The following is a 24,394-nucleotide window of genomic DNA, read 5'->3' as shown; positions in this document are numbered from 1 at the left end:
CTCTCGTTCTTTATTACAATGGAAATACTCAGAACTGAAACAGGGGGCATCATTATTTCATGAAGGAGCTCCAAATTGCCTTTAATTTTTAATTGCAGTACACCCACACCCATTCCATCTCACCAGTGTTTGCCTTGGACGTGTGAATGTCATTACCCTTGCGCTGACAATGTGCAGAAGTGGGCCTGTGTGTTTTCCTCCACAGGAAGCGGAGCACGATGCCAGGGGTAGACAGGTGGTTGGTATTATCATAATAAGAGCCACAGAGAAAGAGATACAGCGGCTATAAGAAGGCAATTAAGCCATGTAATTACACTCAAAAATATGGAACGTACAGGCATGTGAGTCGGGTTCCTTGCGTTCCAGACACTGAGCGGAGATATTTTCAGGATACTAAGGTGTGAGAGGATGGAGGTCACTATGTGTCTGTATGACTGTGTCGGTGAATCACTCCTAGGGGAGCCCTCTTTATCACATTCATAAAAGATCACATCTTAGATGTTCTTTTGTGGCCTAGAGAATTGGCTCATCCATCCTTGAAATTCTTTCCAATAACAGCGTGATTCCAATAACGGCACGACGCCGTTCTCTTTTCCAGCTAAACATCTGGAGGTGACATTAAAGATTTAGTCGTTAAATAATTCACACAATCGATTCAGTGCCGTCATGCAGACCCAAAGGCTCCATCTTGGCGGTGTTAGACGACGTGGGGCCCGCCACAGCTGCGACACGCACGACATTCGTTTGCGATTGTTGGGATTCATCAATTACTGCACCTTCACTCTGGAGGAAAATCACCATTCTGTTGTTCTCCGTCATGGCCAGCTGCAGCTAGCGAATGCTCATTCACACTCGCACCAGAGCAAGTCAAACAACAAGGCTAATCCAAGCTTAAAAGACAACTTCACAGAAAATGAAAACGCTACGTGCCATGTGTACGAACATCGGCCAGTGAAAAGATTATTTAAACCCCTGACAAAATACACCGTTTCACAGCAATATTAGTATACCCGTTTAATTCTGGGAAATGTTAATGATGAGTAAGTTAAGTGCGGAATATGCACTGTAAAACTCTGGGCCAAAGTGATTTAATAGAGTACATAATCCCCTACCTACCCCGGTCGTCTTGCTGCCCCGCTGCTTTCATTAAGCACGGATTCTGTCAGAGAGGCGGCCTCCGATTATTCTGGGAGTCTTCCAAGGGCAGTCCAGAAGCTGGCACTGAACGCTTCCCTTCTGAGGTCACCAGAGCTCATGAAGCAGCAACCATGGTCACGAGGAGCTAAGTGGTTCATTTGCAGTGTCGGGGCAGGAGCGCAAACAGCTTTCGTAAGATTAAATTAAAGCGCCAACTCTACCGGCATGGGTAAGCAGTACACAGGCAGCAGTGACAACCTCTCTGGGAAACGGTGTAGGTATGTGGGTGTTCGAGGGAGGAGCGCGTGCGTGTGCGTGGAATACCTCAAAGCCTCATGGGAAATTAATGCAGATCCAACATCATCAAACAAAACGCTGAACGCATCCCGTGCACCCGCCTGGAACATTCATTCACATTCAAATTCATCGCCAAACGTAAATCCAAGTTAATTAACGTGCGTATGGCTGAGGATAATGTTGGCTTTTCTCTCATCCCCAGATCCAGCATTAAGTTGGAGACTGTTAAATCCAGTCTGAAGAGATGCTTAGATGCTGCCTCACAAGGCAGATTTCCTGTCACTAGCTCAGCCACAGGCGAACCAGCAAAGTATTCTCAGATCTGCCCAAATATATTTTGTATTATATTTGTGTGTGTTGTAAATTTACCAGAGGAAAAAGCAATCTGAACAATCCCCTGTCTCAAAGTCTGAAGGATTCTTTTTTTTTCTTCGCTTCCGAGGCTGCAAAGTTCAGTGGGTGGTGGGTTGCCTCAGAGCATTTCATTTGAGTGAAGCGGCCATTTTGAGCTCGGCCACAAAAGACTGGAGGAAACAGATAAGAGAAACAAAGAGCAGAGGGAAAGACAACTGCAGCAGCAAACATCTGGAACAAGCTCCCCTGTGATCTGTAGCACAGATCACCTGGAACAAATGTCCCTGTGATGTGTGTCAGGACAGTGAGATTACTTTTGAAATCTCTGATACACCAAAGGCATTACATTACATTACATTACATTAATGGCATTTGGCATTAGACACTCTCATACGTACACTTGATTAGACTAAGCAGGAGCAGCGCAGGGTTAAGGGCCCTGCTCAAGGGCCCAACAGCTGTGCGGATCTTATCGAACCACCGACCTTGCGGGTCCCAGTCATGTACCTTAACCACTCCACAGCACAACATTGTGGATCCTACGCGTTGTGGATTTACTTTCTTCTACAAAGATTTATTAACTATGGGTCCAAAAAATTTTTATCGAACACCAGCCAAATCAAATAATAGTTATTTTATATCACCATGGTGGATGAAGACTTTTTACAAAAATCTACTCAAAAACAAGATAAATCCTACAGAGCCCTTGTTCAGATAATTTTTGAAACAAATAATGCGCTAATAAACAATTTGACGGTTTGGTGTGTGAACAAGGAGAAATTAAACAGGCTGACATACAATAGAGGATTGGAAAACTAGCAGTGCTACTGCTACGGATATGATTAAAAGGTGGACACTCAACTGACAAAAATGCTAAAAATGCACACAATTCCACAGTATCAAAAACCAGTCAATTTAAAATATATATATTTTGATTGATGCCATCTCAGAAGTGATTCCGTATCCAAAGTCAAGAAACTGTTCACAGATCATCTCAAGCTGACTCCAAACTCACTGAACTGGAGGGGGCTCACAGAACTGGGACATTCGAGGCAGAGGGTAAGCCCAGATCTGTGGTGGTAAAGCTTCTCCAATTCAAAGGAAAACAGGAGATCCTTAGAAGGCTCTTAAAGGCACAAATCTCTTTATGAATGAGAACGCCTCAGAGAAGAGATTTAATGTGTGCATGAAAAATAAAATCTCTCTGTCCCCATCTGAAAGGAACTTGTCTCAATGGCAACATAGCCTACCCAAAGTGAGCAAGAGTGCACTGTGTATCCTCCTAGGGAACACCCACGCCCTTCACCGCCTAAATAGTTGTCATGATTTCCATTCCACCATTTAACTAGCCTTACTGTATCTGACTTCATGAATGAAAAAAATTCCTAAAATGTAAAAAAACAGCTGAGATCTGAACTGGTTATTTGTGGGTGAATGAAATCTGTTTCTCTCGTCATATATACCACCATTCCCACCCCACCCCTCCCCTCCCCAAAGACTGCTGATATTTCATATGGCATGCTCTGAAGCAGACATGGTTCTCGAAGTGAGGGCTCCACACACTCTCCTGCTGTCAACACTAATTTGATAACAGCAGAGAGGTGGATACAGCTCTTCTGCAACCCCCTTTGAACGCAAGGTGACCCCTGCGCTCTGAGGACTCTCCAAGGGGTGGGTGTTTGGTAGTGAAGAAGGTTGCGGTTCAACACTGAGAAAAGCTATTAGTGGTCTGAGAGAAGGAGTTTTAGTCAGGGAATCCCGCCTGACAATGATATATGGCTTTCTATTAATAATGGCCTCCCACACCACAGAGAAGACCAGCCAAACACTGGTCTAGCAAAGCCATTGAAAAGGCAATGGAAGGAATGATGATGGCATAAGAACCAGCCTAGACTCTTGCATTTCTCATCAAAAACAGTAAAACACAGCAAAGGAGAACACCTGGGTGTGCTAGTCTGCACCTTTGAAACTTCCGAGTGTGCTCCACTCTTTATATAGATATTGTTGTCCTACAATACTGTTGTTATATTGCTTATTGTTATCAAAGAAAACCAATAACCATTATATGAAAAAGACTGCAACGGTCTGGGGTCACTGGAAACTGGGGTCATATAGACATACATTGCGCGGAGTGTAAAGGCTGTAACGTCAGGCACGTAAGTAAGGAGAGTAAGCTATGGTGTGTATGGTCGGGTGAGTAAGCCAAGTTGTAATGTCAGGCATGTAAGCTACGGTGTGTCAGGTACTGAGGTCAGTAAGGAGTGCATGCTCCGGTGTGTCGGGTAGTGAGGTCAGTAAGGAGTGTAAGCCACAGTGTGTCAGGTAGGGTAGTGAGGTCAGTAAGGAGTGTAAGCCACAGTGTGTCGGGTAGTGAGGTCAGTAAGGAGTGTAAGCCACGGTGTGTCGGGTAGTGAGGTCAGTAAGGAGTGTAAGCCACGGTGTGTCGGGTAGTGAGGTCAGTAAGGAGTGTAAGCCACAGTGTGTCAGGTAGGGTAGTGAGGTCAGTAAGGAGTGTAAGCCACAGTGTGTCAGGTAGGGTAGTGAGGTCAGTAAGGAGTGTAAGCCACGGTGTGTCAGGTAGGGTAGTGAGGTCAGTAAGGATTGTAAGCCACGGTGTGTCGGGTAGTGAGGTCAGTAAGGAGAGTAAGCCAGGTGTTAACTCACTGCAGGTGGAGTCGGCCTCATCAGAACCGTCAGGGCACTCGGGCTCTCCGTCACAGCGCCACCGGGCCGGCACACACTGGCCGTTCTTACACGCAAAGTCCGTCGTGGCGCACGTCTTCTTCGCTGTTCACACACAGACACAGAGAGAGAGAGAGAGACAGATAGCTAAGAAACCATTTTATTTAAAGTGTTCACACATGCAGTCAGAGACCGAGAGAGAGACAGAGAGCTAAGAAACCATTTTATTTTATGTGTTCACACAAGCAGAGACAGAGAGAGAGAGCGAAGAAACAATTTTATTTAACGTGTCCACACATGCAGTCAGAGACCGAGAGAGAGACAGAGAGCTAAGAAAGCATTTTATTTAATGTGTTCACACATGCAGAGACAGAGAGTGAGAGAGCTAAGAAACCATTGTATTTCATGTGTTCACACACGCAGACAGAGACAGAGAGAGAAAGCTAGGAAACCATTTTATTTCACGTGTTCACACACATAGACAGAGACACAGAGATAGAGACAACAACCGCTAACAACCATTTTATATCACGTATCTACTATTTTTAAATCACTCCATCTCACGCATCGGATTCGCACAGGCCACGCTATGGTATAAAAACGCTTTGATATTTTGACGAGCACGCCCTCGATATTTGAGACACAAAGAGAGAGAGTGTAAGACAAAAGACAAAGCAAAAGAGAGTGGGAGAGAGAGTGAAGAGGGAGAAGAGGGGGAAGACACGGCGGGTTTTCGCTACAAGATCCTCAGATCAATGGGGAGATTTGTCAGTGTCAGCAGTGCTGTGAGCCGCAGCAGGGTGCAGTATGTCAAGGCCCTGTGGTCCGGGCTGCTCGGAGCCCGGAGAAAATATGAGGGCCGATAACTCTGCTCCGTCTGGCACCTCATATTCTCCTGTGAGACGGATGTGCGCTCAGTTCCAGCCCGCTCCAGATTTTAAGGCCTTTGTAGTTCTTTTTCGGACAGCAAATTCAATGGAGGGAAAGTGCAGCAGTTGAGACTGACAGCCATGTTGTGTCTAGATGTCGGCGGTACGGAAAAACATCAGGAAAAACCGTGCCAAAAAGAATCTCTGATTCACCCACACCCACAGTGTACATCAAAGGAGAGCTGACTCACTGTATATGTCACACAATCAAAGGACAGCATAATACCCTGATTGACAGCTGATTGAAGCCAGTTTTGAATGGTAGCTTTCACCTCCTATGTTTTATTTATTTTAACTTACTTAATACTTATTCGATAGGGACAGATACATTTAAACACAGATTCGTGAAAACACATCCGATGCAATGTATCACAGCATTTATAGCATAAACCCAGAGATGGGCTTTTCAACCCACCTACAACACAAATTAGAAATCATAAATGACATTAAATGCACATACTACAATGAGTTTATCATAAAAAATAAAGACCTGCTGAGTGCCAGTACATGATGATGTGAGGCTTGGAGGTGTAGAGGAGGTGCAGAAAGGGCTGCTCCTCTGGTTTAGCAGCCATCAGGGCCTCCTTCAGACTCCCAATACCGTGGGTCCCTTCAGGACCATGGACAGGAGTGGGCCCATACATAGCCAAAGCTTATTTACCACTCAACTCCTTAACTTCATGCTTAATCAAGCAAAAAGAATGAGGACCCACCCTTCCCAATGTAATGTGCAACATTTACGAAAATGCATCCCAGATTATGTCAACATTGTGATTCATTAGCCTTATTAGTTTTTGTTTGCATATTTTGCAAGATATTACCTGCATACAGCCAAATAAACTACACTTACCTTACTATATACTGGAATTTTTATGAGGATCTAATATTCTCAGAGCATTTGATTACTGATTAGCATATAGGCTTAAGATTCATTTGAGACTGGACAAAGCCCAAGATCCCACCGTGATCTTGGTACCACGCTTTAATCTCTGTTCTGCATAACACGAGGGCCAACAGCTTGATAACTAATCCCGTGGATTTCCACCTAAATCCCAGGGGACGGAATACCACTCTTCACTTGGCATGTGAAGAATGCGTTGAGGTGGAGATGAAGGTGAGAGATTAACCGTGGAACATCTACTGAAGCTTCCAAACCTGATCTGCCTCTAATTACCCACAATGCTTCACTGCAGTCTTCAAGAGCAGTGAGGAAATAAGGGGATGCAGCCAGAGTTCAGCATTAGCGACAAGATGTTCCTCTAAGAACCGCAGGGTTGTCTGAACGCTGAACAGACTTTTTTAATTATCCCAAGCACTCTAGAACTAAACTTTGCCAGGTTTTTTTCCGCTCACGCGACTCTGCCATCGTTGCTGTTAACGGCCTTTTTTCTGTTGTAAAACCCTATTATGTTTGTAGTCAATTTGACCCAATTTAGTGTTTTATATTGATACTGTATGATTTTTCTAATATTCTAATTTGGTGGGATTAAATGGTAAACATGCAATGCACATACTGCTGTATGTCCTGTACCAGCTTTGTGTTGTATGGGCTTGTATGCGGTTGTATGATTCTGGTAGTAGCTACTTTCCTATACAGACTATACAACTTTCACTTCCTGTACCACAGGCTCTAAAATGAGAGGTTTCTCACAGATTTTTCATATATGGATAAAAGGCTAGTCATTTTGGAGACAACAAGAAGGCGCACGACGTGTCAACAATTTTCTTTAGCAATAATTTTGCGTTTATTTAAACTATTGGGATCAATTTGACCCCAAACATAGAAGCAGTCATAAAATCTAAACATAATAGGAGGGTTAATTTTCCGTTGCAGTGGAGGGCCAGGTTACCGCTCCTGACAGATTCTATCTGGATGAATGTGCTCTGTTTGCAGTGCCCATCGGACGCTGATGAAGCTTCAATGCATCAAGCTCTCTGACAACCACCTGGCACACTCCCTGGCTGCACTCCCAGTGGATGGCACAGAATTGCTCTCCATTTAAAACCTGCCTTACCCTACTTCAATAAGAATACAAATAAACTGCGTGGGGTCCGTCTGTGAGGTGCTCTGTGGAGGGGGGAAGGAGAGGGTTTGAGAGCTGAGAGGCAATGCCATTTAGAGCACAATGCAGTCTGGGGCCTGTTCTGATTATGCATTGAACCTCCTGACCTGCAACATGCACAGAAAAGCCCTCGACTCGCAGTTGAAACAAGTGTGTGCTGAAGTATAAAAGCGCAGATTGAGGTCATTCAGACTTCAGACTTCAAGTCATTCAGACTTCCCCCACCCCGCAGTAATAACAGAAAATTCTCTGTCAAAACAGTGAGCTGTTAGGACAGAAGATTGTTACATGGATCTAAACTGTACTGGGGAGATTACAACACTGGGTGGGCTTGTACTTCAGAGGCTATTGCAGAGGCAACACAGACCATTCAGTGGCTATTACAGAGGCAAAACTGACCATTCAGAGGTTATTATAGAAGCAACACAGACCATTCAGAGGTTATTATAGAAGCAACACAGATCATTCAGAGGTTATTATAGAGGCAACACAGACCATTCAGTGGCTATTACGGATGCAAAACTGACCATTCAGAGGCGATTACAGATGCAAAACTGACCATTCAGAGGCTATTGCAGATGCAAAACTGACCATTCAGAGGTTATTATAAAGGCAATACACACCCGTATTTTCTAAGAAGTACCTAAAAGAAGTCTTCAGAGTTCTGGAAAAAGGTCTTGTGGACAGATGAGAGCAGCATATGGAGGCCAAAAGGAACTACCCATGACCCAAAGCATACCCCCTCATCTGTGAAACATGGTGGGGGTGTTGAGGTTTGGGTATGTATGGCTGCCACACATACTGGCTCACTTGTCTTCATCGATGGTGTAAATGCTGTACTGTAGTAACAGACCCTGAAGTGTACAGTACAGAAACATCTTATCTGCTCAGGTTCAGGCAAATGCCTATAATCTTCTTGGATGGCATTTCATCCTACAGCAAAAACGTGATCCCAAACATATTAAAACAACAACAGAGTTTTTAAACCACAAAACTGAAAAATGCTTCACTGGCCAAGTCAGTCACCCGATCTGAATGCAACTGAACATGTGTTTCATATTTTGAAGAGAAAACCTAAGGCAACTAATCCCCGGAGCTGAAGATGGCTGCAGTACAGGAATGGCAGAGCATCACTGTACTGTAGAGCCAAATTAAGAAAAAATACGCCGTTGTCCTAAACATGGAGCTGACTGTATATAATTCATCTGATTTCTAGCGCCTGGGCCTAACCTGTACTGTATTATATACCACACATGGTCACGCACTGGCAGAACAGGAATAGGAACAGTAAGAACAGAAGATTGAATTTCCTGTGTTATCTATTGAATCGGCCTCTGAACAAAGTAGGTCACCTTGAGGAAAGAAGGCACTGGGAAGGGTGCCACGGCAAGAGGAAACTTGCCGAATGGTGGTGAATGTTCTCAGTGAGCCACAGTAATACCTGCTGTGTGCTTAGCCTGAGCTATCTGGGGGCGGTGGACACTGCAATGGCCGTCAACTGATTCACCCACCACTGCTTGGCTTCACTTTTACCCCAGAGCAGGCTTGCAATCCAGGCAGATAACAAGACACAGACCAGGTTTAACACTCTGGCTTTTAAACAGGAGACCTAGAAATGTGCTCTGGTGGAAAGAGTTCCTCTTAAACCTCCCAACAGATTCACACAGCACTGCACACTCCTTCAAACTCCTCTATAAATATCCACAGCTGTGTCCAGGCAGATATGATGCCTCATGTAGGCTGATCTCTTGACCTCACATTTCAGAATGTAGTTGAGTCAGAAAAGCTTTTTTGCTCAGTTTTCTGAACATGTCCCTCGTGTTGGAGGCTGTTTGTGGAGGAGGAGAGCAGTCTTCACAAAATGATTGTCCATACTACTGAAGAGAAATTCCTGAAACCCAGTTCTAAAAATGATCCTGAAACATATTCTTGGGAATTCCATAATAAACTTTGGAGACAAACAAATAATATGGAAGTTAGAAGAGCCGTAAGTAGAGGACGCAGCTTTAATCACATAAAATGTCACTTTCCGCTTGAAGGTGAATTCTGCGGTATGCAGTGGCTTTAACTGAGCTAACTTTTATTTCAAAGCAAGGCTCTCTTTCATTTCTCTGCTCTCTATTGGCCTAAATAAAGCAAAAACTACCAAATGAGGGCGGTAGTTTTGTCCCGTTCTCCTGATGGAGTACTTTAATGACATGATGCTATCTCGCCCTTATCAATGTCACACGGTCTTCTCACAATCACGCTTGGCAAAGCGCCCGATGTAATCGGTCTCCACAAGCTGCTCTCGGTGAGCGCCTGCCAATTAAACGTGAAGAAGAATACAGAGGAGTGAAAGTCTGAGACCCACAAGAAGTAGGAAACAGAGCTCACGCGGGGCTTCATTTCTTACACTATCTCTTTTTTACCTTGTCGTCTTCTCTCAGGTGCCCAGGAGGAACGGCTGGAGGAGACCCAGTGCCCAGAGAAATCACCCTCAGGCTTCCGCTTCAGCGCGCCACTAATTCCATCAGACCGCAATCAGCCATTACTGCATTACCGCCAAAGCAGCCTCCTCCTGTCTTTCCCTCTGCTTCGCCAAACATTTCCAATGAACGCAGCGTTTCTCTCAAAAGCTAATCAATAAACATCGACCCCACGGAGCATCTGAATATCTTTCTTCTCCCTTGCAAAAGTGCTTGCATGCACCGCCTTTCACTTCATTATGAAATTGTAAGCGCAAAACCGCTCACAGAAGAAATATCAACGCTGAATATCCTTTTTTAATGAAGACAGAAAAGGTCCTTTGTTCGAGAGGAACCGAAAGGTTACACGCAGACCAGGCCAGCAGAGAAGTGGGTCATGTCAGAATGTAATGTGCATTCAGAGGAGACGCTATTATTAAATTCCAAATGTTTTCCGTTTTCCCTTAACATTCTATGAATTTAGCAAAATTGTGGTAATTCACGTGAGCATGGTAACGTACCGTATACTTACATTGACATGCTTCTTAAAATGGTACTGTAATAGACGTGACATGATTTCAGACAAAATGTGCTCAGTACTCAGCAGATCAGTGAGTTTCTGAACAATAATAGAATCATAAACTACTTCCAGTACAATAGAAAAATATTCAATGTTAATTTGTAATGGAATCAATGATTCATTCATAATGAGAATCCTGTTTTCAAGTACAAAATATTTGCTTGTTTTAATTTACTTTCTGCTTGACAAGTGAAATTGTCGTTCCCCATTAGCAAACCTTGAAATGTGAAAAAACTGTCTCACCTCATTGCCAATCTTTTTGTCTTATTCAACATAAAAAGTAATAGAAATAAAAGTCAAAATATCAGACTAAAATATTTTTTTACTTTTTGTTTTTTTGCAGTGTACAGTACGGATGGCCTCAGTGTTCAATTGTTTGTGTGTGACACCATTGACAGCCTGCCATGTACTGTAGCCAGCAGCTCTGACCCTCCCACTCCTGTGAGGCCGGCCCACTGCGGTCACGACAGTAATGAGAATGTCGTTACTGTTAATGCTGGCCCATTAACCCCTCCCCGAGGGAGCCCTCCCTCACACAGCCAGGGAGATATTAAAAGGCCAAAGGCCTGGTGACTGACATGACAGTGCAGTTAAGCTGTGAGGCCTACCGGCCCCCCACCCCACCCCGCCCCACACGCTGAACTCCGTGTGCGGTAAGGGTCTGGGCACGCGTCCATCTTGCGGCAGACCCGCTGGACTGAGCGCAGCTGTGCTGGTGGGCCGTTTCTGCTGTAACGCTAGCGGGGGTTTAATGAGCGGACATGCTCCCATCGCCTCTCTTCCCATATCCAGCTAAGTTCTCCGCACAGGCCGTTCATAAAGTAATCATCACCATCACTGACACTGGCGTCACTGCAATCATTACAGTTATCACAAAAATCTAGGCCATCGGCTTGCTGTTTGCTCAGAAAATACCATTGGCAATGGTCTGTAGGAACCAAATTCATAATAGATTTTATTTGAAAGGCGGAGAAACATCAATAAGAAAATCTGGGCGAAAATCATATTAATCCGAACTGTCCTTTTTGAAAGCACAGTTGACAGCATAGAGTGCTGTCAACAGTACATTATGTGCTTAACAATACAAACATACAGCACTGTTCATAATGTGTGCCCCCGACAACAGGTAGGCTCATCAAGGAGAAGATTACTGAGAGTGTTCAGCGGCCAGTGTCATAGAACTAGTGATTGATTATTATTAATGTAGCCTTCTTGCTAGGTCTTCAGGAGTAGATGAATTGTATGTTCTTCCAGTCAACTATCACATTATAATGACATAGGGCTACTAATACTGCAATGGGAAACTAACTTAGCCTACATTTTGGCACCATCCATCTTATAGAAAACAAGCTGGAAGACATTTAACCAGCCACAAATGGGAGTGCTGTGTTGCTTGGTTTACATGGCTGACTATGGCTTTGGGTGCAAATTTCTTATTTGTGAAAAAGACTGGACATTGGGCAATAAATGTCAGTCAATCATCACATAGAGCTACAACAGAAGCGTGACACAAATGTAAAATTATGCGATGCTGGGTTTTACCTCAGGCAGTACAAATGTAAAAAGTGCATTTGAGAGGGTTATTATGGTCTAATGATTTTTGTAATCCGAAATGAGTATTAGTCAGATTTGTATACCTGGCTAACAGCCGCTGAAATGAATTTTATATGCAAGCTGAACAGAAATATGAGAAGATTCATTCTCATGATGTATGGCAATAGAAACATTTGCATATAATGGATGCATAATCACTAGTTCTTTACGAGCAAAAAACGGTTCAATCTAGTCAAATATATAAAACATCATTAGTATGTTTCTCACCATACTTTTTTGTTTGTAAAGCATCCCATTAAAAACATTACATTAAATCCATTATGAAACATAAAAAAATGAAATATTAGCCTACTTCCTACCGCAAGGTAACTTGTGCGGTGATAAAATGTACATTAAAAACTGCTGGGCGACTTATCCTGTGAAAGCCCTTCTCTAGTGCGTGGACGACTTGGCCACAGGGAAATGCAGAACTGGCTCTAGTGTCACGAAGGGATGGGAAAGGTTCAGTTGACTGGGATGACAGCATTTCATCATGAACCTGTGAAATCCTCGTTCTGCTGGGCTGCGCACAAGACGCGGTGTCATAAGAAGCACGATTGACGTAACGCTCTTCCGAGGAGAACTCGTGCCGGTCTACGCTCTCCCAAATCGAGATATGGAGGACGAATGAGCCCAGATATACACGATTGGGCTATCCAAACTGGGGAGGACAAGAGGAAAACGAGGAAATTACAAGCGGTTTACTGTGTGCGTGCATGTGTTTGTACATAAAAAAACTTATAACAACATTTTACCTTGTTATTTTCATGTCCATGAAGGGAAAACATGGCCGCTTCAGACTACAGAATTCTACTTAAAAAAATTCCCCAGGATTGAAGGCCGTGAAAATGGATAATCTGTCCTTTGGAAAATCTATTTTGTTGCAAAATTATTATCAAAACATTTGATGCAAATTGACCTGGGATTTTTTGCTAATTTGACCTGAAACAATTATACAGCAATCATATTGGGAGAGGCATGTTGAATAATTGTATCTAATCGATTGTTTATCATTCAATAAGGCATGAAAATACGTAAAAATGACTGGAAACCAAATCACTTGCATTATTTCCATGCAGTTTCGGTTGCTGTTTCAGCTACTACGAACACTGCACATAAATAAAGTCTTAAAAAGTGTTTTATTCTTACAATGAGACTTTGTTTTCTATAAAATATTAGCTTGTTTTCATTAGCTTTTTGACAAGTGAAATTTGTCTTTCCCTATTGGCAAACCTTGAAATGAGTAAAACTGTCTCACCTCATTGGCAATTTTATTTAGCAAAGGCTGGTTTTTGTATCTTAAGTATAAGTGTAAGACTAAAATGCTTGGTAAGATTGTCTTATGTTTCAGGTTTTTGCAGTGAGGCTACTCGTTTGCAGGCTGTGAGGAGCTAACAGAGACAGCACGGTGGTCCTTGGTTACGCTTTCAGGTTCTCATGGTCCCATGGTTCTCAATACCTCATAATTCTCTAACATGAATGCATAAACACGGTATCACGGTATCAGGTTACACACCGCTATGACTGACAGCTTGTGCTGGTGTTGAAATGCAGTTGCTCCTCGCACATATTCATGGTTTGAGTTTAACTCGAGTCGATCCACGTTTTTAATTTTGCAGAGCGGCATTAAAAACAGGTACAGGTGACACTTCTCTGAATTGAAAATGAGAAAATGCTAAACCGGCAGATGAAAACTTTGCAGCGAAAGGTATGAATGACAGTGAATTCCATTAGACATAATAAGCGGTTCAACAGCCCACACAGATATAAGCACGAGTCTCGTTAGCACAGGACGACAAATGATCTCATCACTCTTCATTAAAATTGGAGCAACGCAGTTCACACTGAAAACATCATACGAACAGTTTTGCAAACAAGACAGGAGTGGATTGATGGATGTGCGTTTGTGAATTGAGTTTTACAGAGAATATCTACAGTAGTAAACGGCTCAGTACACAGAATGCTACAAACTCACAGGTGCACTGAAATATTTTCCCCTTCATTAATAAACTCATTTTGACAGCATTGCTGTTCTATGAGGCAGTGGAAATCCACACACACCATAGGGCAGCCTTTCCGGAGTGTTGCATTCGCAAAACCTCCAAAATCAATCTCACACCAGGGTTCATTTCACAAGAGACGTTAGATACAATAACAGCATCTACTGCGTAATACATTTGCTCAAAGAGACACTACAATGTGCCTCCTTTTCTTTTTTTTCAAACCTTTACCTGTCTGGCCCACCTTCCCCCGACACTGGCATCCATTGTTTTATTGAGTAAAATAAAAACGAGCTGTATGTCAGAGCGTCGGTCTCCTCTCTCGCTCCGCACCGCCACTGCACTAAATTTTCGTTATTTTATTTAAACTTCGTTTAACTAAAAAGATTTACAGAGATATAGAATTTTATTCACAAGGGAGACGCGACCAAAAGGATAGCGCAATAAATACATCAAAAAATGTATACAATAAGAGAAATCGATGATACACAATAAAAACCAGAATACCCAAGAGCGGGGACCAAGGAGAGACAAGCAAAGCAGAAAATAAGAGTTACAGAATCTAAAGGATGTTTAAGGGAAGAGTGAAGATTTCTCAGGAGGAATGCAACTTTAAAAAAGTTACAGGTACAATAGGTAGAATAGGACTTCTAACGTACAATAGGACTTCTAACGTACAATAGGACTTCTAACGGACAGGAATTGCAGCAACAAACATCCTCAAACCACAACACTGTTAATGTAACAGCCATTGCATCAATGGCATTTGGCAGACGCGCGACGAGCGACGTAGTTGATTAGACTAAGCAGGAGACAATCCTACCCTGAAGCAATGCAGGGTTAAGGGCCCAACGGCTGTGCGGATCTTATTGCGGCTGCACCTGGGATCGAACCACAGACCTTGCGGGTGCCAGTCATGTCCCAGTCATGTCCCGGTCATGTACCTTAACCACTACGCTACACAACACTACTTCTCTGTAAACACAGGCAGAGACATGTCAGTGAGCCTTCTTTTAATGATAGGAAGTGATTCACAATAGTCTTGTAATAATGTTTTAACACAAAATTCTGACCTATTGTACCTTTAAATGGAAAACATTACAATTTTGTCATTAAGCAACAAGCAACACATAAAATAAGAGATTAAAGCGTAAAGCTTGAAAACGCAGACTGAAGATAAAAACAAGTCACCTGGATCACATTTCCCTTTCTTCAGAGGAAAATAGAGTTAGCGGGCTGTTTCCCCGAGGGCCTAATCTGAAAGCAGCACACGTCTTTAAGTGGTTTTCATTCATTAATGCAGCATTGTGTCGATTATAATTCCCTTTCTTGTCATTCAAGTCATTTCAAGCTTTGAGACTATGAAATAATAATTAATCAATGACCCTGATAATAATTATAAGTAAATTTTTATAAAATTCTGTAATATATATACAAAAAATACATTCATAAGATTGCTCAATCGACACTTCAGCTGGAAAAAGCAGGCCTAAGGTTGAATTAAAAAAACAACATATTATACTCCAAACTGTCAACAGGTACAATTAATATCTTAATTGTTAATTGTCCATTATTAATGCGTGAATATTACAAAATGCAAAACGATGGGGCCAATGTGCGCTGGACTGCTATTTTTAGTTAATTGTTGTGACCTAAACCAAGTGGTTCCAAAACATCCAGTCAGTCCTTATAGCTAACATAAATAATTTACTAAATGGAGAGCACGTTTCGCCTCTAAGTAGGTTAGTCTACTCATGTGAACAAAGATACTCTGGCTAATATTTTAGTACTAAGCTAACGTGAGTGATCGCAGACCTGATCACTCACCTGACCATTATGTCATAAAATGCTTCCTGCAAGCTGGATACGCATAACCACTGAACTGTATTATAACGTTATACGAACAGAAATCAGCACAGCATTATTGATGCTTCCATAAACTACAAGTTTTACCAGTCAGCATAGAGAAGAGAACACAAGACACTATAAACACAGTTAACACACACACAAACAAGCGTGCACGCACCTACTCTCTGCACTTATAATAGCTGGTATTATATTTGGTAATATCTTTGAAGGAGAGGTGTAAGGCTTTCACAGTAACTCTCACTTGAAGACTGACAGCAAAGCCTTTGATGTCAGAAATGCCCCGTGGCCACAGATAGAGGTGAAATTATATTTTTAATAATTCCTTATGTTCTTTTCTCTCGCAGTTCTGGATGTTCAGTGGAAAGCATAAGGTGACCGCGAGGCTACAACACCCTCCACCAACTTGGGGGGGGGGGGGGCTCACCGACACCAGAGACCCCCTCCCCATGCTCCTGCAGCCAGACACCTTTTCTTTCCACCCTGAAATCAATGCGATGAGCTGCACAGTTACTGCGCTAGCCAACCTCATAGTTAGCTTAGCCGGCACAGGCTAAGACTACAGGTCCAGAGTGTCTGATTAAGGAGGTGCTTCTCCTCCCTGGACCAGACCTCCTGCAGGGAGGCTCGTCATGGACGTGCTTGTTTGCACTCTCCCAAATTGACGGATGGTGCATTGGACTGCTAATATGACAAAGCTATTAAAACTCAGCAGAGCAAATGGGATAAAAGCAGAAAAATATTACTTCTAAACCTTATCCATAAGGAGCAGGAGAAAGCCAGAGCTTAACAGATGTTTACAGCATATGGAATGGGCAGTAGCTCCAAAACAGCACAGCATTTTCATATGACGGCGTTCCCGTCAAGCTAATCGTTGCTCTCCTGTAACTGAGCTCCATGTGTCAGACAATATTGCGCAAGAGGCAGTCCTGCCTGTCCCGCCCAATTGCAAACATCACCCTTGACGAGCTGCATCTCTGCATCGCTGACTCCTTCTGCCAAACCCGGAGGAAGCAGCAGATTCAGCCGAGAGAAAACAGGCCTTTTGTTTCTAGAAACCTGAGGGGATCTTTGGGAGTCGAAAATAAAGCAAAAATATATTTTCTAGTGAGGAAAAAAAACTTGTTCTGGTTAATTGAATGTGCTCACGCACTGTGCCAGTAAATGAGTGGGATCTCGGTGATGTCTGTGGGAGGACTGTGATGGCAGCAGCAGTGGTTTCACAGGGTCCGGGTCCAGTACATCCGATTGCGTGTAGGAGCCTCCCTTGGGAACAATGTGTACATCAGGCGGTGAATCTCCTGAGAGTTACATCTTTCCTGCATGTAACATGGGCTTGTATGAGAGGAGAGACAGGGTCCACAGCAAGACATGATGGGTGTTTTTCCACTTCAAAAACCTGTCAGGCACACCATGGCTCTACTACTATTTGTGAAAGGATACCAGGCTGCAACAGGGTCTTTTCTAGATGTTAGCCTCCGTTCACCGTCTGTGTGTGTGTGTACTGTATGTGTATGTGTGTGCATAAGTGTGTGTTTGTGTGTGTATGCATTTGTGTGTTTCTGTGTTTGTGTCTACGCATGTGTTTGTATGTGTGTGTGTGTGTGCGCGCATTTGTGTTTGTGCATCTGCTTACATGTGCATGTATACGGTCACATACATTCCATTGAAGGACGTGTGTATACTTTTGTGTGTATGTGCATGTATGCCTCTAAAGCGCTCATTTGAACCCTACCCTTTCAACCAGAGCTATGACAGTCAGCCCTCCGGTAACAGAACGCCAAGAGTCTTCAGCCAGATAAAAGGAGACATCCCTGGTCACACTGCTCATTCTTTTTACAGAAGGAAAATGGCCCCTTCCAGGTATGACAAGTCAAACTGATTTAATCTGAGATGCTGGCAGGACTGCAGCCGGCTGATGGAGGATAGAGTTTGCTCTTGTGCGATGAAGCAAGAATACAGGTACATCCCTGCGCTTCAACACAAAGACAGCAAGATGTGTCTGCGAACGGCCGTAAGCCTCAGATAAGGAGACCGGGACGGCTCTCCGCACCAAGTTCCTGACCTTCACAAAATCCACAAGCTACCCTTAAAATGTCTGCAGGTTTGGGGTCCATTTCAATACAGGAACTGTATTTCAATTCAATTCATGAATGTTGTATGAGGAATTTACAATTAATTAACTGCCTGTTAGTTAATTTCCTGATTTGACAGAATTGAAATGGCATTCCTAGCCCGGAATGTCTGTCACATTTAATAGCCTAAGTATTGAGTATTTTCTGGGTGTATTATATTTGTCAACCTGTTTCCCCACATCTTTCGTCACCATGTAATGTTCATTAATCCAAACAAAATGCTCAAATGCATGATAAATATACATCCTACACACAGTGAAAAGCAGCCTTCAAACTTTTTTTTTTGTTTTGCTAAAATAAATGATAAGCCACCTCGAGATGAAATGCATATCTGGTGATATTTATCTGGCGTATCCCGTGATATTTATTTTGAGTCAGATGAATTCAGACATACAGACATTATTAACTGTTTGCGGATTTGTTCTGTCAGGTTTATATCTGTAGGTGGCATTATATCATGCAGACCACTAATACAATCTGATCCCACTGCTCCCTAGTCCTCCCTGCCCCTGCACTGTCATCTCAGCAGCCTCAAGTTCATCATCTGAGACTCTTACAGGCCGGCATCAGCCACGCCCGCTAATCCTGCTTATATTAAAGGGACACATTTTAACAAAATAAAAGCCTGTCTGACAAAGGGTTTTATTGCCCCGCGTTGTACAAGAGCCTGACTCCTATGTTCCGAAATGCCCGCGGGGCGTTGTGACCGCCCGCACACGCTAGCCGTGTTGAAGCAGGGATCGCTGGCACCCCCCCACGCTCTGCCCAGCCCCCCCCATGGGCCGCCCAGCCTGGCTTAAAGCAGCGCCTCTGACAGTTACACACCAATATGAGGAGATGTGCAGCGGATGGCAGTCAAAGTCCCTCCCTCTGGAGACTAGGCAGAGCTAATGAAAAGCCGGCTCTGAGAACCGCTTCAAAATATTAGATTCTGGGAGGAAAAAAAAAATAGTTTCAAGAAACAGCTGCAAGGGAGATATTTGCTGAAAGCGGGAACCTGAAAAGGATGAGGACAACACACAAGGACTCATGAGCAAGGAGCACTTTGTCCGCTATTGTCGTCTTCCTACTCCACACATACATTGTCAACGTTTTTCTATAGCTGTCCATGAAAACAAGCCACGATGCCTATCTTAATATGGCCTATCTCAAGACATTCCTGTGAGTATGTCAACACTCATAAATATAGCCTCATTCCATCACAGGTAAAAAGAAAACAAACGAAGAATAAAAAAAATCTTCTTTCGGCACGGTTCCACTGCAGCCATCAACGTCAGCCATTGGCATCAGCCATCATTTTGACGTTCTACCGGCTCCACTGCCGCCATCGAACGTCAGCCATCAGCATCATCAATTAATCTGACAGCCTACTGTTGTGTTTTGATAGCTTACTTTACATTGTATGTCGACAGCTATGATGTTTTCACTCATTAGATTAAGCAATGATGCTCTGGTTCAGTTGTAACCAGTTAATTTAGCTGCCTAGCTAGCTAGCCCCAGTCTCTCACAGGAACACCTGTAGTACGTGCACGATCATGTAGCGATGTGAATGGCCACTCACTTCATAATTTGTATGGAGTTAAATAAGAAAAAACAAGAGGAACAACTACATTTCTCATTCAAATCAATTACTATATGGGAATGAATGTGCACTTCAACCATCAAGAAATGAACCTTGGTGATTCTCTAACTTTGACGCTGCCATCGAACGTGACACAATGGCTACAGCGGAGCCGCTGTCATTAATTACAATGGATTCTTCCCTCAGCATCCGATGGCTGAAGTTGATGGCTGCAGTGGAGCCGTGCTGTTTACATGCCTTGTATTCTTCTGCGTTCAGTCTGGCTGCAGCCATAATGCACGGTGAAGCACTTTTTCCGGAAAGCCGGTTTTCCAGCTCCTGTTCTTTTTAAGTGGATAGACCCAAGAAAAAAGAAAATTCAAGTAAGAGACCACAACACATTTAACCTAATGACCTACATCATCGTTTCCCGGTACCTGCCACCTCGGGGGATATGCTGTATCTCTGCTTCCCCCTTCCAGAACAATCTCAATTACTGCAGCCTGATAGAGCTGTTAATGGATCTGAATTTCAGATCAGGTAGCAAGTACCTGCCATTACCTTGCAGCTCTTTCAAACCTAATCAGCTTAGAAACTAATCCTTCCCATGTTTACTTGCCAGTCTAGTACCCTCTCCTCCTTAAGGAAAAAAAGTGATTGGAACTGCAATAATGCAGTGTAATATGAAATATGAACTTGTGATTCGCTAGCTAATCCCATGATGTTCCAACCGATTTTTTGGACTTCTGCACAAAATAAATAGCTCACTTACTGAACAGAATTACAGCTTGCACAATGATGAGCATTCATACAGAAAATAGCTATAACTAGAACGGGCGGCCTGTAGTGTAGTGGTTAAGGTAAATGACTGGGACACGCAAGGTCAGTGGTTCTAATCCCAGTGTAGCCACAATAAGATCCGCACAGCCGTTGGACCCTTGAGCAAGGCCCTTAACCCTGCATTGCTCCATGGGAGGATTGTCTCCTGCTTAGTCTAATCAACTGTATGTCGCTCTGGATAAGAGCATCTGCCAAATGCCAATAATATAACTAGATTTTCTTGAGACAGCTGGCTCATGGAATAGAAAAGCAGAAATGAATGTTGAATTTTGAACTTCCCATTTATTTTTAACAAAAGCAAATGTTTATAGCTGATTACACTGAGAAATGTAGGTGCTTTACAGTTTATATGTCAAACGTATAATACGTCAAAAGCATTACAAATGGCAATTCGATCAAAACAATTCGTACAGGAACTCGGTGGGAAAGAAGGCCAGCTCCAGCAGGGTCGCAGCTTGACCTGTGTTGTGATAACACTTCCCAGCAGGCACTGCTGCAAATGGTACTTTAGCAACCCACCCGCTGTCCTGCTGAATAGCGATGCCAGCATGCTACCTGTAACCAAGTCACATGCGGTAAGATAACATTTCAGAAAGCACTGCCGGTTTAGTTTGTGAAGCACTTTCATTTCGCTGATTAAAATCACAATATAAAATGGGCTACATATCCTACCTCCAAGCCTGCTCCTGCTGTCTTGGAAAACAAACTTGCTTCAAAAATTAAAAATCTTACTGCTCCCAGAGTAGAAGGAAGATGCAGGGTTATTGCCTAAGACTGTCGGGTTAGAGGTTGGTACTGGATGACAAACAAGCCCCACCATTCTGTTTCCCTACTAAAGCATTCTCAGCTCTGTGTCATAATATTGTGGCTCAGGAGAAACAGAAGATGGAGAGGGATGAGTCAAATTGGCACAGATCTGTAAGTGCGGAATCAGGAGGGGAAGTACAGTATGTGAGAACGGGGGTGAACAGGGATGTTTCAAAGGAGCATGTCCTATCTATGCCCAGTCTCAGGTTCACCTTTATGGTACAGGTCACCATTACGGTGTGAAATGAAAATCTTGGTAATATAATATACATCCCAGACAGTAATAATGTCAGTCTTGTGATAACTCAGTATAGCAGTCCCATACCTCTCGTGATAACTTGGTTCACCAGCCGCACACTCCCAATGATAACTCAGTATACCTGCCCCATACGTATACCTGCCCCATACTGCCAGTGATAAGTTAAGTCCAATGCTGCCAGTGATAACACAGCTCACCAGCTCAATACTGATAATGATAATTCAGTATACCACCCCCATGCTGCCAGGGATAACTATGTATATCAGCCCCATACCGCCAATGATAACTCAGTATACCTGCCTCATACTGCCAGTGATAACACAGCTCACCAGCTCAATACTGATAAGGATAACTCAGTATACCACCCCCATGCTGCCAGGGAAAACTATGTATATCAGCTCCATACTGCCAGGGATAACTCAGTACACCACACTCATACTGCCAATGATAACACATCTATCAGCTGCATACTGCCAATGATAGCTCAGTATACCAGCCCCTTACTGGCAGTGATAACTCATAATACCAGCCCCTTACAGTCAGTAATAACTCAGTACAATACCCCCATGCTGCAAGTGATAACTCAGTATACCAGTCCCATACTGCCACTGATAACTCAGTACAGAAGCCCCATACTACCATGATAACTCAGTATACCAGCCCCTTACTGCCACTGATAACTCAGTACAGAAGCCCCATACTGCCTGTGATAACTCAGTATACCAGCCCCACAGCAGACCATACTGTCTATACACTTCTTTCATCCGAGCTGGATTTTCCCCTTCAATAATTTCGTGAAATTGTGTGAAGTTTTTTTTCCCAACAGAAGCCGGGAATTCTAAGCATTTACCGGAAAGCAGAGAGCGGCCGGAGGTTTGCTTATCCCGCCCTTCCAGGAACTGCAACCTGCCACCCAATTTTTGCTGGTGCTCTGACCACAGCCAACATTAGCATCGTTAAATGCACACCCGCTGTTACCTCAAACTGCTGAGAGCTGGCACCAGGGCAGGGCCCAAGGCACTCTATTTGCTGCTGACAGCGAGGGTGCTTGAAATGCTGGGCAGCTGAGCACTTCATACTGCTAGCACAGAGTGTTTGTGCACGGCATCCATCCAAACAGACAAACCAAACATACTAATGCATAAGGGCCTCATGCAAACATCCTAAGCACGTTCATATATAATCACTTTGCACAGACATGGAGACACTGATGCCTATCCATCCAAACCTTTAACCATTTCTCAGCACCTCACATGATTGCATAAAGTCAAACGTTTGGACTGTAAGCAAGACTCTCGCTCAGAAGTGCTGTAAGAGCCAGTAAAAGCCTCTGTCCAGCTTCTCTTTGTTCGTTTGAGACTTTCATGAGAGACTAGAGCACATGCTTTGTTTACTTTTTCACCCCTCCAACCAGGTCAGAAGTTAATGCAGGTATCCTGCACACTGCAAATGCCCGCTAGCTGGTTTCCGTGGCTAATGAGAACCAGTCAAAGGTGCGGCGTTTGACCAGGCAGGAGGGGTTCTCCTCCTTTCAACAGTCCGCCAAGCAGGAAAATCTTTCCCACTAATTTCAGCAACCTAGCACCTAGATGAACAAGAAAGCAGTTTAAGAAACTTAAGAGAAGATCTTTTTTCTCTTAAGTTTCTTACAAAATGTTATCTCTTTAAAAAGCGGACTGAACTCAAAGAGCAGATAGGTGGGCAATTTACCCACACCGCATGCAGTCGTTTTCAAGACATGCGCCATTTAATCTTCGATGGAGTACTAAATGGCGCTTTTTAAAACATAATTACATCCCGTCTATATGTTACATCCCGTCCATGTTGTAGTCCGACGGAAATAAAGGAATGTGGACCCCACTGAGCAGTGGCTACCTAAGCTCGGAGTGCAAAACAGTGGGAGAAATGGACCAGCATTTAGGGACCTTTCTCCAGCGGAAGCCGTCAGATGTCTATGAGGAGAAGTGCAGCTGTAAAATGGAGACTGCATCACCTGTCCCCATTATTCCCTTCCAGGCACTGTGGAGAACACGTTTCAATGAGGTCTGTCGAGATACACTACTATTCAAAAGTTTGGGGTCACCTTGTCTTTTTCTGCTTTTTCTGATTTCATATTTATTTTCTCTGTTTGTAATCAAACAATTCTTATAAAAATTGTTTCTCCTGTTGAACTCAATGGAAAAAGATACTCAGGGGAAACAATTACTGCACTACTGCATATCTGACAGCAGCAGAGTGGTTTCAGGCTCATTTCATATTCAGGCTCATTTCATACCTTTGACCCTACAACCATTTTAGTGGTCTCTTACTTGAATCTAGTCCCGCCCCCAAATTCCCGTAGAGATCTATTCAAATGCGAAGAGTTGTAGTATTACTTGTGGGACAACATAACAATAAGATGATGTTGAAGGGTCACAGACCCACAGAAGTCATGCAACTAAATACAAAACATGACTCTTTTATTTGATATTGTGTTACTTTGTCTCGAACATTGAAATGGGGGACTACATATAAAAAGTGCTGTAATTACTACATGGTGAAACCAAAATGTATAAAAATGTTATATTAAATATTAAATAAGAAAAAGATATGGTGACCCCAAACCTTTGAACGGTCATGTATAAAGCCCTCCTGCCAAACTTTCTGGCTTTAGAGAAAGTTATCGATCAGGAACAGAGCATTTCGGGCAGCTAATTCGCCTATGACTTATGGTGCAACAGTGGTTGATTGGGGTGCCTCCATAGTCCAGCGACCTGCCAAAATGAATTAAAGCAGGACTCAGTGCCGACAGGCCACAGTGGCCCAGGGAAGGCCGGGTGCAGCGTTTACTCCGCACTCAAACCG

General features: G+C 43.4%; 1 protein-coding gene across 1 annotated transcript in view; it reads right to left on the bottom strand.

Moving 5' to 3' along the window:
- The window catches only part of LOC133128894 (low-density lipoprotein receptor-related protein 8-like), a 92,751-nt gene that overhangs the window by 58,160 nt on the left and 10,197 nt on the right, over positions 1 to 24,394 (bottom strand). Inside the window, exon 3 of the mRNA XM_061242699.1 lies at positions 4,453 to 4,575. Within this exon, the coding sequence (XP_061098683.1) occupies positions 4,453 to 4,575 (123 nt within the window). The remainder of the gene's footprint in view (positions 1 to 4,452; positions 4,576 to 24,394) is intronic.

This window comes from Conger conger, chromosome 5, assembly GCF_963514075.1.
Source record: "Conger conger chromosome 5, fConCon1.1, whole genome shotgun sequence".
Lineage (NCBI taxonomy): Eukaryota > Metazoa > Chordata > Actinopteri > Anguilliformes > Congridae > Conger > Conger conger.
This window is presented reverse-complemented; position numbering and strand designations above follow the sequence as displayed.